Genomic DNA, 14,314 nt, shown 5'->3' on the forward strand with positions numbered 1-14,314 from the left:
ACGTCACAGTTTTTACCCTCTTGTAGCAATGCAACTCTACAACTACAGAATACTAACTATTACATCAGTAGCACCAGCACAGACTCATAGAAAACTATTACAGATGTGTTATGACACTGAGCAGCAAACCATAGCAGGCACTGGCTCCCCCTGTATTCCAAACTTTTTGGCTATGTGCTGTAACACGGCATAGGCTGGGCGTGACCCGACGACCCTGCACACTGCATGTGACGCTTGATTGCAGTTAGAGGGGGTCGCTGGTTCATGCCCAGCCTCCGCCCTGTTACAGTAACATGGGGTCCCGTTCATTACTAAAAGCTTTAAAGCCCGGCCTTTCTTGTACACTGGCAATATTATCACTGGGTCCACTTCTCTTGGGCTGGAGATAAAATGTTGAAGTTGGCCTAAGAAATGAAGGAGTAAGCGCAGTAGACTGGGGGTGACAAGCATATAATACCAAGACCTTGGTCTCCATTATCATTACATCTCACAAGACATGACAGGACACAGTTTCACCTAAAATGCACAAGTGATTCCCAAGATATAGCTTTGAATAGCCCAGTTGAGCAATGTGGCCTGGGTTCAATCACAGTACAAACTGTGGGCCTTGGCTTTACAAACGTCTGTACAGTTTCGCCATATCTGGGCAAGCGGCTCTGAAGATTAGCAGCTTTTACTTGTTCAGAGGTGAGTAGGAAACCAAAACCCAGATTGTGTTTCTGATATCCTCAATAAACCGCAATTCCTGAGGAAATTCAAGAAGCTCTTCTCAACTTATGTACAGTATAGAGATACAAATGTGGTTTACAAAACATGTATTTGCACATAGATGTACTTCCAAGGTATCCCTGCTGCAGGAGAGACTTTTCAGCCACTGGTGTGTAAAAAAAGTTTCTTGCTCTGCTAGAGTACCCTGAGATAAACCACTGCTTTGTTAGAGCATTTTACAGCACCGGGGAACCTCCCAGGATTCATCAATCACCTATCATCATGCAATCCAAGTGAATTCCCCCGGTGCTGAAAAAGAAACAATAGATTAACCCTAATACAAGCATGGTGTATTTGCATGGTAATTTTCCGGTTTTCCATGCATATAGTGGTCATTTTGGTTATGTATAACATCATAATGGAGCTTATTTTCAAAGCATTTATGGAAGTCATTAATTTTTATTAAATGCAGAACAGTTTGCCCAATTTAAATAATGTAAGGTCTCTTAAGCTCTTTCAGGTAGTTTGCATCTTATTTTGTAGTAATTTAGTCCTTTAAATTTGGCATTAACCAAAGGCGACCCAATGTATCACGTCATGGTCTCTCCCTGATTCTTTTTGTACAAGTCTGAGTGAGAATGTGGATAATGGATTTATCACAAACACTGCTGCAAACTGAGAACAGCATAGAGGAGTCTAATCCTGAAAGAACTAAAGGTGACAGTTTGCATTTCAAACCAACAGGGGGCGAGCTAAAATATCATGGGCTTCACCATCAAAAAGATGAGCCCGCCAATCCCTGTTGCCATGGCAATGACGAGGGCCCGAACCAACAGGAAGTCCAAGGAGTCCTCCAGCCGCCTGTGCAGTTTCAGGACCTGCTTGTAGGTTTCCTCCTGGCTGCCCGAGTTGTCGATCACATGGTTGGCTAGTGCCACCTTCTCTCCCAGCGGTAGCTGAGCTGCGATGCGCAGCATGGCCTGGTCCTGGGAGCGGCTGTCCCTTGCCATCAGCCTGGAGAGCTGGGTGTCAGGGTCACTGCCGACGGAGCAGGGGAGAGAGGTCAGGAAAGGAAACAGTGCAAGCAGAATAAGATAGATCCCTCCAGGGCTTCACAAACTCAATCACAGGTTCAGTAAGAGCGGTTCTTTTTAAAGTTTAAAGTTTTAAACTAACGCTTACCACAGTACATTTCCACAGTCATTTTGCAGTGAACTAAAATTATTATACTGTAAAATGTTATTTATTTATTTATTTATTAAACATTCCTGCTCGTATTCAATCTTTAAAAATACATGTACTTAGTGAAGGTGTTTGTGATTTTTCTTGGTTACTCCGTTCCCAACAAAACAAAATAAAAATAATAGCAGTATATGTTATTGCGTATTTTATTTGGGTCCTTCTTTTTTAATTCATGTTACACATTCAGTTGTTGACCATCTACGATGGCTGCATGTGCAATAAGCCCTCCTCATCCAGTAAAAAAAAAAAAAAAAAAAATACACACACACACATAGATCCATATATATTCCCATTCTGTGTTATTAGCACAGAGCTAGTTATCTATCTGGTGCTATCTGTAGCAGTTTGAACACAGCTCTGAGTTTATGAAGAATTTGAACTATCAAGTGTTTTTATATCTATGGTCACGTACATTGTAGACAAGAGAAAGAATGGGATTAGTTTTGTGTTTTGGATCATTGTACTAGCCTTTGTCATTTGAAAATGTTGCATCCGATTTTAATTGAAACAACGTATTTCAGCCACAGTATGTCTAATTATGATCAGCGACACAATGTTAAAATTTAAAAACAAAACGGGTATTGAAGAATCTGGCTGGAAAAGAGCCTGTTAATGGCATTTAAATTAAAAGCCACAGCGAAATGAGAGAAGCAGCTGCGTAGTATACTTTATAAAGCAATACAGAAAGTTTGTGCAAATTGGCATCCACATTTACAGTATTTAGCTTCCCAAAACACGTCTACAATGTATGTAATCCCATTCTTTCTCTTGTCTACAATACCATCAAGGGCAAACGCGAAACTTCGATATATAATGAGATTCATACATTTGCATACGAAAGCAGTTTGAAGTGAACAGTCGTAACTAAACTACCGCAGCAGGGATGAATCTAAGTTACTGCAGTGAAAATGAGTTTAACACATCACAGGTACAGAAAAACCTACGAAAAGTCAAACTATAAAAGAAAAATCAATGCTGCATAGAGCTCATTGTGCATCGTGTACCAATGCAGTACTTTTTAACAACCATCATTTGTATTCATGTATACAAGCCTGTTCCAGATAAAAGAAAGTGAAACCTCCCCAAGCTTGCTTTGAAGACAGGTGTTACAGGACTAATTGATATTCCAGGGTCAGAGGTAGGTGTACTGGGGCCGGAAAGTAGAGAACCCCCCTCCCGCCCCCACCGGGATTGCAGAGGAGAGCAGCGCATCATCTTTGGCACAAGTGTCATTCCCAACCACATGTGTCTTTATTCCAAAGTGCAATGATTTATTAAAGGAAAATAAAATTCTTCATTAACTAAACAACTCTAAACTACTTTTGTGTTTGTGAACTATTTTATAACATTAACAGTTTATGATGCATTTAACATAACACACCTGTATTTAGATACAACGGCACTAAACAAAGATGTAAGAATAAAATAATGTGTATTTATATATTTTGCTTTTAGTCATATTTGAAATAAATAGATTGGGAAACTAATGATGACAGGGATTAATAATAATTTCCACATTAATATTATTATTATTATTATTAGTAGTAGTAGTAGTATACTAACTTTGTGTTTGTGTAGTCCTGGCTGACTTGCCCAAGGTGTGATGCTAGGCCTGTAAGCATATGAAGGGAGACTCACCAGTACACCACCACAGTGTGCTTGAGGAAGCGAGTCAGTCTCCTAGTTTCAAACAGCAGCGGCACGTCCAGAATCACATAGCGGTGTCCTGCAGGGGAGGGGCACAGGGGACAGTCAGGGCTGTGCTTCTCCACAGTCCAGCTGTGTCATGAGTGCAATAAGCTGTTATTTACTGGAACATTTGTTCCTTGTTTCTCTTAGAAGGAGTTGCATGTTAAAATAATTATAGCTGCCAAAATAGTTCCATAAATTATCTCTGCCATGCACATCCTTTAACCTAAAGTAGTAGCAGATCTCATGTTTATGAAATAAAAACATGTGTGCTTTTACATGTCTTTCTTTAAAAACTGCACATTTGAGACCTATCTAGTTGACGGAAGGACAAAACAAGGCAAGATTTAAGACATGGTTTGGTTAGCTACAATTACATGAAGGGTAAGTAATTGAGCTGTGCTCCCTAGGCTTTAGGATACAAGATGGCTGATGGCCAGTAAAGTTCCCTTCTCGTCAGGCAGGGGGCGCTCTCCTCACCCAGCAGGAAGTGGTGCAGGACCTGCTTGATCATGGCTCTCTGGATCTCTGGGTGGGTGATGGTGTTGAGCAGCCGGTTCTTCTCTGGGTTTGTGAAGATGATGGCCCCCAGCTTCTCCCGATCGATCTCCCCGCTCTCCAGCAGGATGTCCCGGCCGAAGTGCTTCACAATGAGCCGGTACGCGGGGCAGTGAGGCTGCACAACTGGCAAAGGAAATGAGATCAGATACACAGTGTTAGAAATTAATGGCATAGCCTACTAGTTGAAGCAGTATGCAACCCATACTGATAACAGCTGCAGACACCCAACTTCAAGAATTCTATGATTTGTAAAACATTTACATCAGTCTATGTATTTTTTATTCAAATGGTCACTGCTTATTTTTTGATGTCTTTTAAAATGGTACAGATTATGCCCAGAATAAATCACTAATCCAAACAGAGTCTAATAGCAATTGATTAGGATTAGCGGTAAGTCTGCTGTGGCCTAGTAATTTACAGGCTGGAAGTCTACGCTTGATAGAGTAGGCATTAAACAGTCAAAGAGGCGGCTTACTCTCAGTCTATTCCAATAATTATTGAATTGGTCATCAGTACCTGCAACAGCCAGTGTGACCTACCCCCCTGGAATGACTGCAATCCTAGTGGTGACCCTTATACTGGCCTTATTTCAGAAACCCCACCTTGCTCATGCTCGCTCACAGACACTGGTGACTTTATTAAACATAACTGAGTGCAGAAGGTACCTTGTCTGGCGATGAGGTCCGCATCGATGATGGGGCAGCCCAGCTCTCTCAGCATGGCAGAGACGGTGCTCTTCCCCGAGGCTATTCCTCCCGTCAGCCCCACCAGATACATCTTTACTATGGACACAAACACACCAGAGACATCTTTACTGTGGACACAAACACACCAGAGACACCTTTACTGTGGACACAAACACAGCAGAGACACCTTTACTGTGGACACAAACACACCAGAGACACCTTTACTGTGGATACAAACACACCAACACACCAGAGACATCTTTACTGTGGACACCAACACACCAGAGACATCTTTACTGTGGACACAAACAAATCAGACAGGCAGCCCACCAAATCTCACCTCTTGTTGGTACTGGAGAGAGTAGCTTCAAATTCATTTCATCGATTCTTTTCCTGTAGTATTATTTTTGAACTGTCTCCTTGACTGTTTGTGGTGTTTTCAATCGTGCAGTGTGGTGCACATGGCAGCTACTCAGATAGCACACCCTCTAAACAGTTTGATAAGTGTGTGTTCAGGTGATCTGGCAATGAGTCCAGGAGTTCAGTTCTTGTTGCCTGCAACGCTGGCTAGATCGGCCAATGTCATTAGTTCACAGCACTGCATTGCCAGAAAAACTAAAGGATCACTTGATGGTGATTGCTTTTTACAGCGATAACTGTAGAGCAGCTCTTAATTAAAAATAAAAACATTATTTGAGCTATTGCAATAAGAATCACAGCAAACCTCATAAAAAACATTGCCCCTCCTTTATTGTGCTGAAACAGTTCCTTTTTTCTACATTAATTCTGGACATGACACTGTTTTAAATACAACACTAGACAGCTGCATCCTGGTAACTTTGATGCAGAACACACGGTGTTTGACTATAGTTAGACCACTGGGGTGTTGAACTTCAATACAAGGAAGTGATCACAAGCACAGCAAGTTTGAATCCATACACATTGTCGCTGATAATCTGACTAGGTCAACAAGAAGTCTAAAATACAACAAGAAAACCCAAAAACCCCACAAAAGAAAAGATAAAGAGCGCAATTTTGCTAGTCCTAACAAGAGAAGGTTATGAAAGGGTTGACTATCCAGTTGCATGCAATGTTGTTGACAGACTCGGTCACGTGTGTTTACATTCCCAACAAGTAGTTTTAGTTTGAGGATTGATACAGCCGCCCCCCGGTTGAAACATGTAAATTTCCTTCAGCAGTCGGGGGTTATTATAGATATAGACATATTGCAGTTGTATCTCAGTATTCAAAACGTTAAAAAAATTAGAAAGTGTTGTTTTTTTTTTCTTATAATGTATTGTACTCTGTTTTATCCTCTATCACTCAGCCACGTCATAAGACACACACAAAATAATTTCAAAACAATACTACAATTTGCAGGATGTTTTAAAAGAAACAGACAGGCATTAAAAATGAATTGCGTGTGCTTAGCTGCCTTGCTGAGGTTCTCATCACGTACACGTAGTACTGTCCAGTTATGTATGTTTGAGCAAATGATCGGTACATTACACATTTCTTCCAGATTTGAAATCAATTTGATTTTACAGTAGCGTACAGCAAACGTTGTAATATTATAAATAGAACAAAATATTATGCACTGGCATATAAAAAAAATAAATAAAAAAAAGAATGAGTAATAACTAGAAACTGTCTCCTACTTACTGTACTGTGGTCCTATCAGATGACAGTGGCCTGTCTCTAACTAAACAGCTAGCAGTCCCTCCCGATGCAAGCTCCGTGTCTGGAAATCCTTCAGGCGTTTAGTGCAGACAGCTGCGCATTGAAACAGAACCCCCCCCCCCCACCACCAAGAGGCAACATGGCTGCGGCCGGAGAGTTTGAGAGCTGGTTGAACAGTCGCCTCGATTCGCTTGAAGTAGACAGAGATGTGTACGGATCCTACATCCTAGGGGTGCTGCAGGAGGAGGACAGCGAAGAGGAGGAGATGGACGCCATCCAAAGCATTCTGTCGGCGTTTCTGGTGAGGTTTTTCCCCGGCTACACCGCCCCGCTGTGGTCCGGCATGCCGATGTTGATACACTTGCATGCTTATAGCTTTGCAGTCCTGGCGCCGGTGTTCATTAGTGCTGTATAATAATATAACAGGATTCTCATTACTCGAAAATTTACATGGCTAGTACAGCCAGAACAACACCAATAAGATCACGAATACTTTTACAAAGTGTATTTAGTGTTAATGCCTCGGGTATATTCTTGTTGCTGTAGACTGAAGCTAAATGTTATGGTGGGTGTGATTTATAGAGCATTAACTGTTCTCCATAACGCACTGAACCCACTGCTGCTGCACACCTCGATAGGAATACCACCCCTCAATGGCCAATGACTACGCTCTACTGCTGGTGTCCCCAGTTCTATAGTGTACATTAATGCATGCAGCGACACCGATGCTGGTAGTTTCAGTCAGGCTCATATGTTTGCCCAGCTGTCATTATCTCCCAACTGCGCTCATGTTTCCAAGTTTGATCCTCACCTATCAATCTGAGACCTGCTTCTCCAAAATCAGCGGTCATCAGGGACAACACGTTTTGACGTTACACTTTGGCCTTTGGACAACTTGTGTTTTATTTTGTTTTATTTGTTGTCCCATGTTCGTTCTGTTTCTACAAAAGCACTCTGGGTATATTTCTAGACAGCCACGCTAGTTTATAAAAACTGAATTGCAGAAGTCTAGCACATACACACATTTTAAAAAGTGTTTACCTCCCACTCCTATCAATTCTGATTGACTAGCTGTGGAAAAAGCTGTTGGTTACAACAAAACCAAGAACAGTCTGCCATGAGAGCCTTTGGCAAGGCACAGACTAATCTTTTAAATGTAAGGAATTATTTACATTTTTTGTAAATTAACAAATAAGGGATGCTGCTTTCTTAATACACAAACCTGACGTTTAAATGCAATAAACTAATGAAAGTTGTATTATTTATAAAATTATTTCTCAGTCTACTTTGTGGTCAAGCGTGTACTTGTGGGGTTTAAAAAATTTAAAGTTTAGAAGCATTTCAAGACAAACATTCTCTGGCAAAAAAAAAAAATTGGATTTTTGTGTTGGCAACTGAGCCCCTTTCGTGCTGGCGTGCTCTACCTGGGTCGGAACCGGGTGTCAAGCAGGTTGGCTACGCGATTTCACACTGCTTTTGATAACACACTACTCGGGATTGTGACCTGGGTAGCCAGAACGCGGGTCGGGACTAGGGTAGTGGTGCCAGTGTGAAAGGGGCTCTTGATAGCCTTTTACCATCCTTACATATTTTTTAGATTTTAAGTGCTATATTAAATTTATTTATTTATTTTTAAAACTAGATTTGAACAAAAGCAATATTAGTTATTTGCTGGACAATCCATCGATTTGTGAAACTAATAAAACATGAAGATTGGCAAATACGTTTATAATGATAGAAATAAAAAATATATTTTAAAACAAAATAGATTAAATCTTATGGCAGTGTGTTAATGTGAGTATTTGTTTTTCAGTGAGAGTAGTGCAGGGAAAGAATGCTGCCCTCCAATACAAAAACCCATCAGGGTATGAAACCAGGATCACCCTGCTGCAGCAGTGTTCCAGTTAGCCATTGTGGGACAGGATTTTGGATGAGGAAAAAAATCTGTGAAATGTTGTGCACTATTGTGCACATTCAAAAAGTGTATAATAGAAATAAACAAAAGAAAAACATCTTTGCAGAATTTGATGGAGCCTACTGTAAATGTTGACAGCATTTTGGTAGAAAAACTTTTTAAAGATGCAGAGAAACTTGACAGGTTATACACAAGTCCTGGGGTTCAGCAGTTACAAAACTGAAAGAACATCAAGACAAAGCAAAAATAATTGGCAATGATTTTGTGTCTGTGATGCAACAAATTAAAACACCTGTACATCAGGAGTTGAAATCAGCTTATAGAGAAAGCCGGAAAAAACAGACAGAAGCTATTTTTTATATTTGCATAATACCAGGTACTGCTTGTTATAGTTGTACTCTTAGTGTTACTTAAATTTACTAGCAAATGTGTTCTGAACTGCACTGAAAGGAACATTTCCTTAAAGTATGTTATAAATTTGTTGAGGTGAGGTGGGGTCACAGGGAACCTTTTGTTTCTCTTGGAAGAATTTAGTGAACCAGTTAAGCTATAAGGCTAGATCCACCCCTGTTAATCACTAACTAAATTGAAGTGTTCACTGTTAAGTAAAAAAAACAAATCCAACAAGTTATATTCTACTTTTATGTGTGTGTTTTGTGCGACAGGGAGGAGATTTTCACGTGTTCCTTTTGCATATGGTTTAACTGCAAGGTGATCAGTCCCATGTATTCTTACTGGGTCTGTGAGATGTTTCAGATACACCCCTGCCCTGTCCTCGTCCTACCTGTGCTCACCTGTGTGTGTTTAGCAGCAACATCCCTGCTTACTACCTTTTATTCCTTCCTGTTGTAAATGCCCCTTCTCTATCCCTCCAGGAAGAAGATGCATTAGAAGATGTCTGCAAAGAAATTATTAAACAGTGGTCAGACAGCAGTTCTGGGTCCAAAGCCAAGAATAATCATGGAGATGGTATTTATCGCCCTTATTTATAGTAATACAGTGGGAAATTCACTAGCAGTGTTAATGTCAAATGTATCTTATTGCAAGTTTAGTAAATCTAGCCTAGAATGCTTTGTGATCTGATACTTTCATGTTCTACCGTGTGCCTAATTGGAAGGGTCCTTTGCCAATCATTTGTCTAAGATCCAGTAATATGTTTGTTTAATTAAGTTGTAATGGCTTAAACTCAATGCCTGTCTGCAGTGGAGGTGCAGGCTATCGCCAGCCTTATTGAGAAGCAAGCCCAGATTGTGGTGAAGCAGAAAGAGGTGTCCGAGGGGGAAAAGAAGAGCAAGGCAGCACTCCTCGCCCAGTATGCCAGCATTACAGATGATGAGGCATATCCTTTATCTGTCTTTGTTTCTTTTAGCAAAACATCAGTCCAGGTTTTTATTCACACCACTTCATAGTATTTTTGGATTGCAATTATAGTCTGAAGTACACAGACCAATCGCTATATGTACAGATTATTTAAAGGTGCATAGGTTTTTATTGTTTCCCAGATCTGTAAAAGCAAAACAAAAAAATCAATAACAAATCAACACTGTGATCCTAGAAACTGCTCTCAGTTGCAGCGTTTAGGCTGACTTATGCCAGTACTGTACTTGTATAGACCCTGCATATAAATCCATGAATTCTGCTAGTTTCTTTAACACAAGCACTGAAGATGCAGGACCAGAGGAGAGTGGAGCAGCAGCCTGTACATTTGATACCAGCAAGTGTATCCTTTGTTTGTTTTTTCTTAATGTTGGACTCACATATATGACAGTAAGGTTTTATGGTTGTGTCAGACACTTTAAAGAGTATTAAAAAGGAACACACGATTCACATCTTTCTAAGGGTTTTACCCCATTTACACAGACAGTGTGGAACCCAGCATGGAATTTTTTGGGGAGGGGTGGACTAATCAAGTCTGTCTGAAACGTAACTGTCTTGTTTGAACAAACAATCTGAAAACAACATTTGGGGGCGGGATTGCGATGCCTCATTTGCTCATAAAACCGCGCAGTCTTTCATTGCATGAATTGATCTGGTGATAATAATACAGAATTTTTTAGAGCGGTCCGCCGAAAATATTTATTACCAATTACTTAATTGCCCAAAGTAAAGAAAGGAAAGAAATGACACCGTTTACGCCACCACCCCTTGCCTCCCTTTTTTTCTCCTTTGTTGTGATTTTTTTCGCCTTTGTATTTGTTTCTCAGTTAAAACTGAGACATGTTAATTGTCAGATTAATAACTGGTGTGTGTCTTATTATGCATTGTAATTTTAGATGTGATTCCAATGTGATTGGAGTCAGACTGCAGTTGTCTGATCAGGAAAAGGGGTGTTTTTAAAACTAGACAAGTCAGCTATTAAAAAGGAGCATTACAACTTTTCACAGGATATAAACAGCAAAACTGGGACAGCTGAAGGATAATTTAGCAAAAAACTGTACGGTAAACAAAATATACAAGTAAAACCTTTTTGAATTAATAAGAGACACTAACTCAGTGGAATGTGCTGAATCAGGGCTGTAGTGGGAAATAAAAGTGGGCAAACTCCTGTTTGAGGGACTTGAGCAGATAGATTGAGCAGAGAAACATGAACAGTTATATTGTTATTGGCCCTCAAGCAAATGCAAAGCCGTTTTTCTGAATAAAACTATTTCAACAGTAAATATTTAATAGTGTAAACTCAGCTGCAGGAAGGACGAGTCGAGAGTTGTTTCTTGTTTTATACCACTAAAATGGTCATTTCTCTAAGAAATGGTATCTTTCCCTTTTGTGCTTGCTTCTAAATATGGTCCATTGAGTTAGAGGGCAAAGTGCTGATAATAAAATAACTTAAAACGGTAATGTAACTGCCGCTAGTCATCTCATTGTAGTTTTAAAATATTTATAGTTCTTTAAGTTTTGGGTCAGGTTCTTCAGTTACTTTGGATTGGGTACATGTCTGAGTGTGCAGAACGGCAGGGAGAGTAATATAAGCAAAAGTATTTTTATAACCTTATGATTTCCGGTGCCTTTTAAAGTAAGATGACACTGGCTGCAAAAAGGACTGCGACTCATTTTTTTTCTTTTTTTTTTTTTAAATACACAAGCTTACTGAAAACTAAAAATAGTATGGTGTCTACATTACCCATTTTTTAAAATTTTCAAACAGGTTAGTAACATATAATTTCAAGTATAGAAGTGCAGCTAGCATACAGCATACAGTACCTGAATTATTGGAAGTAAGTGTGTAATAGCCTGTTGAAGACTGCAGCCTCCTTCAAGTCTAGTAGCAAAGCATTCAAGCACAATAGACCAGGTGTGGACATGTTTGTTTATTGCTTTCTGTGACTCATTCCTTTAACTCTGAATCAGCTCTGTTTAAAAACACAAACCTAGAAGACGTGATAAATGCCAAGAAGGTGGACAGGGAAAAGGCTCGAGAGGACTCGCACAAGAAGAAAGAACAGGACAAGATGCAGAGGGAAAAGGACAAACTAGTCAAACAAGAGAGGAAAGACAAGGAAAAGAAACGGACTCAGAAAGGGGAGCGCAAGAGATAAAAGGATGTTTCTGGGTTTAAAAAAATTTGCATTAAGTAATATGCTTTCTGGATAATGGATTTAGATATCTACTGAACAACCCGTGGCGTGTTCACTAAGGAACATTCAGAACTTGTACACTAGCCTATATAAAATCAGAGGTCCAGGTGGCCACTAGCATTGTTTAGTTTGGCTCATATTTTGGCTTATATTTGAACCCTTTGCCCCCTGGCATTTGCAGAAATGGTATGTATTTTGCAGATCTTAGAAGTTGACATTATGGATTGAGATATAAGTTACTTTTATTTAAGTGCCCATGCTAACCACAAAGAGTGGGGTGTGTGTGTGTGTAAGTCTAGAATCTCAACAAAATATATTCAGATCAGCAATAATTCAGAATAAACGTTAAAGGGGTTGAGGCAAGGTAACGTTAGTAATGTTATTTGATTATTTTCATGAAAATGTGGGTTACCACTATTTTACCCCAACACTGCTGTTCTTATGGTCTGATTGTACTAGGGTTTTTCAGTAGAGATTATGCAGTATGTGCCAAATTAGGTGGTATGTTTTTTTTTTTTTTTTTTAATACAATCCTTCACAATATTGATTATAATATTTCATTATCAGATACTTTAACTCAACAATCTTCTCTTTATGATACAACCAGTGTGTCTTGTTAGATACTTAAGCTTTACAAAATGATTACATTTTTCTTGTTTGTTTCATGGTTCTGGAGAGATCAAAAATGATTTGCTTTTCGGTGCCCCTGTCACATTGAAATGGCAGCTGATTTTTTCTGCTCGATGAAACTGTCGCTATTGCTGCTGAGTATTGATATAACAGTGTGACCATAGATAATGGTGATTTAGTGTCTGCTATACAGAACAACTTGCACCATGCTGTTGGAGTGTGTTTGTATGCTGCTTCTGGAATACATTTCTCAAAGACTTGTGTATAAGGTGTAGGACATTGACATAGAAAAAACTGCTGTTTTAAAGCTGCTTTACAAAAAAAAAAAAAAAAAAAAAAAAAAAAACCCTTTCAAAAGGTATTTTTAAAAGATTAAGTTGTGGTGCAGATACTGTACATTACTATGCAACATTACTGTTTTTTTTTAGTTTTTTAGTTTTCCAATAAAATGTGTTTGGTATTTGAGTCATTTTTATTTTTGTGTGGTCCACTTTTACAGCAGCAGATTTAGCCGTCTGCATGCACGGTATTGAGTTGGTCTTTCACTGTCGCCATTGTTTTGAATATAATCAATGTGCAGGAGATAGTAATACAACTTCTACAGACAGCATTCAGGTACTGTAAGACGAATTGACTTTAGATACACCTGAAGGAATTATGCTCCTGTGTAATTTTACGCATACAATGTATCGTCACGCATAGGCGCGTAATATATTAAATAATATTGCTGTTAACAGAGAAGGACAGGGAGAAATGTTGGATCACATTGAGGATCAAGGGAACATTGATCGGTTTTGCCAGAAAATGCCACGGCAAAGGTCCAAACATTGCAAATACGTTAGCAAAAGAGAAAGTAAAAGATTTGCTTTGCACACTGAAGGTGTCACTGAGGCGATCCAGAGCGCTCTACCGCCGTGGCGATTGACATCGATAGCTGACCGTCATCCTAATTTGAAAACGTTCACCTTCACATACGTCAATGCAGTAACAAATACAGTTGATGCTGAGCGCTGCAACTTGCAAATGTATGCCTTTCCATTTTGGCTTGTACTTTGTGACCATTAGCCTAACTGCATTATTAATGCAGTGTTCAAGCAGCCACTATGAAATTTACCTTAAAAATGTTGTATTGGAGTTTAATGAGGTTCAGGATTACACTTAGTGACTGGGTTGGTTGAGTGTAATTCCATAAATATCTGACAAGGCGCAAGAGACCACTACAAGGTGTTACAGACACCAAGCATTACAATGTCACATCAGGAGTTTTGTAGACTCAGTAATTAAAGTTCAAAGTACGCCCTGGGAACTGTTAATTCAATGACGTACTGGTAGGTTCGTACTACTCAAACGGTTAAAAATATATATTTTAAGAATTATTTAAGAATGCATGACAATGCATGGTTTCAGATCTTCACCGTTGCACAATAATGTAAAAAATGACAATTGCATTAATTATACAACTGTTCTGTTCGGAGGAGTTTTATTGCAAATAAAGTGATATTTTTTTTTCTTTTTAAATCAAATATAATCAATTTGACTTTCATAGGACTGAAAATCAACAGGCAACCTCTGTTCCTGTGGTCGCTAAACCTAGCAGCAGATCAGGTTATTGAAGCCTGCAAGCAGTC

At 39.4% G+C, this 14,314-nt stretch overlaps 2 protein-coding genes across 3 annotated transcripts; one reads left to right on the top strand and one right to left on the bottom strand.

Annotated features, from left to right (window-relative positions):
• Nucleotides 1-434: 434 nt before the first annotated feature.
• On the bottom strand, nt 435-6,634 carry LOC121324696 (dephospho-CoA kinase domain-containing protein-like). 2 transcript variants are annotated; one of them, XM_041266816.1, is made up of 5 exons: nt 6,549-6,634; nt 4,866-4,982; nt 4,120-4,323; nt 3,589-3,676; nt 435-1,746 (listed from the first exon to the last, which is right to left on the bottom strand). In XM_041266816.1, the coding sequence occupies exons 2-5, from the start codon at nt 4,975-4,977 to the stop codon at nt 1,461-1,463; spliced, it is 690 nt and encodes a 229-aa protein (XP_041122750.1). In that variant the 5' UTR covers nt 4,978-4,982; nt 6,549-6,634; the 3' UTR covers nt 435-1,460. The 2 variants fall into 2 exon arrangements, with proteins under 2 accessions (XP_041122750.1, XP_041122749.1); XM_041266815.1 differs by lacking the exon at nt 6,549-6,634 and adding an exon at nt 5,227-5,578.
• Nucleotides 6,613-13,146, top strand: LOC121324698 (coiled-coil domain-containing protein 43-like). Its single transcript, XM_041266817.1, has 5 exons — nt 6,613-6,867; nt 9,357-9,450; nt 9,685-9,820; nt 10,143-10,201; nt 11,830-13,146. The coding sequence occupies exons 1-5, from the start codon at nt 6,613-6,615 to the stop codon at nt 12,015-12,017; spliced, it is 732 nt and encodes a 243-aa protein (XP_041122751.1). The 3' UTR covers nt 12,018-13,146.
• Nucleotides 13,147-14,314: the final 1,168 nt, after the last annotated feature.

Source organism: Polyodon spathula, chromosome 12 (genome assembly GCF_017654505.1).
Source record: "Polyodon spathula isolate WHYD16114869_AA chromosome 12, ASM1765450v1, whole genome shotgun sequence".
Lineage (NCBI taxonomy): Eukaryota > Metazoa > Chordata > Actinopteri > Acipenseriformes > Polyodontidae > Polyodon > Polyodon spathula.

Excerpts from the sequence above, each read along its gene's own strand:
- LOC121324698 (XM_041266817.1), top strand. The coding sequence starts at position 6,613 with ATGCAAGCTCCGTGTCTGGAAATCCTTCAGGCGTTTAGTGCAGACAGC. Across the intron at positions 6,868-9,356 it reads GCATTCTGTCGGCGTTTCTG|GAAGAAGATGCATTAGAAGA; the intron begins GTGAGGTTTTTC and ends CTATCCCTCCAG. Across the intron at positions 10,202-11,829 it reads TACATTTGATACCAGCAAGT|CTCTGTTTAAAAACACAAAC; the intron begins GTATCCTTTGTT and ends ACTCTGAATCAG.
- LOC121324696 (XM_041266815.1), bottom strand. The coding sequence starts at position 5,263 with ATGAATTTGAAGCTACTCTCTCCAGTACCAACAAGAG. Across the intron at positions 4,324-4,865 it reads GGACCTCATCGCCAGACAAG|TTGTGCAGCCTCACTGCCCC; the intron begins GTACCTTCTGCA and ends TTCCTTTGCCAG. Across the intron at positions 3,677-4,119 it reads CCTGCACCACTTCCTGCTGG|GACACCGCTATGTGATTCTG; the intron begins GTGAGGAGAGCG and ends CCTCCCCTGCAG.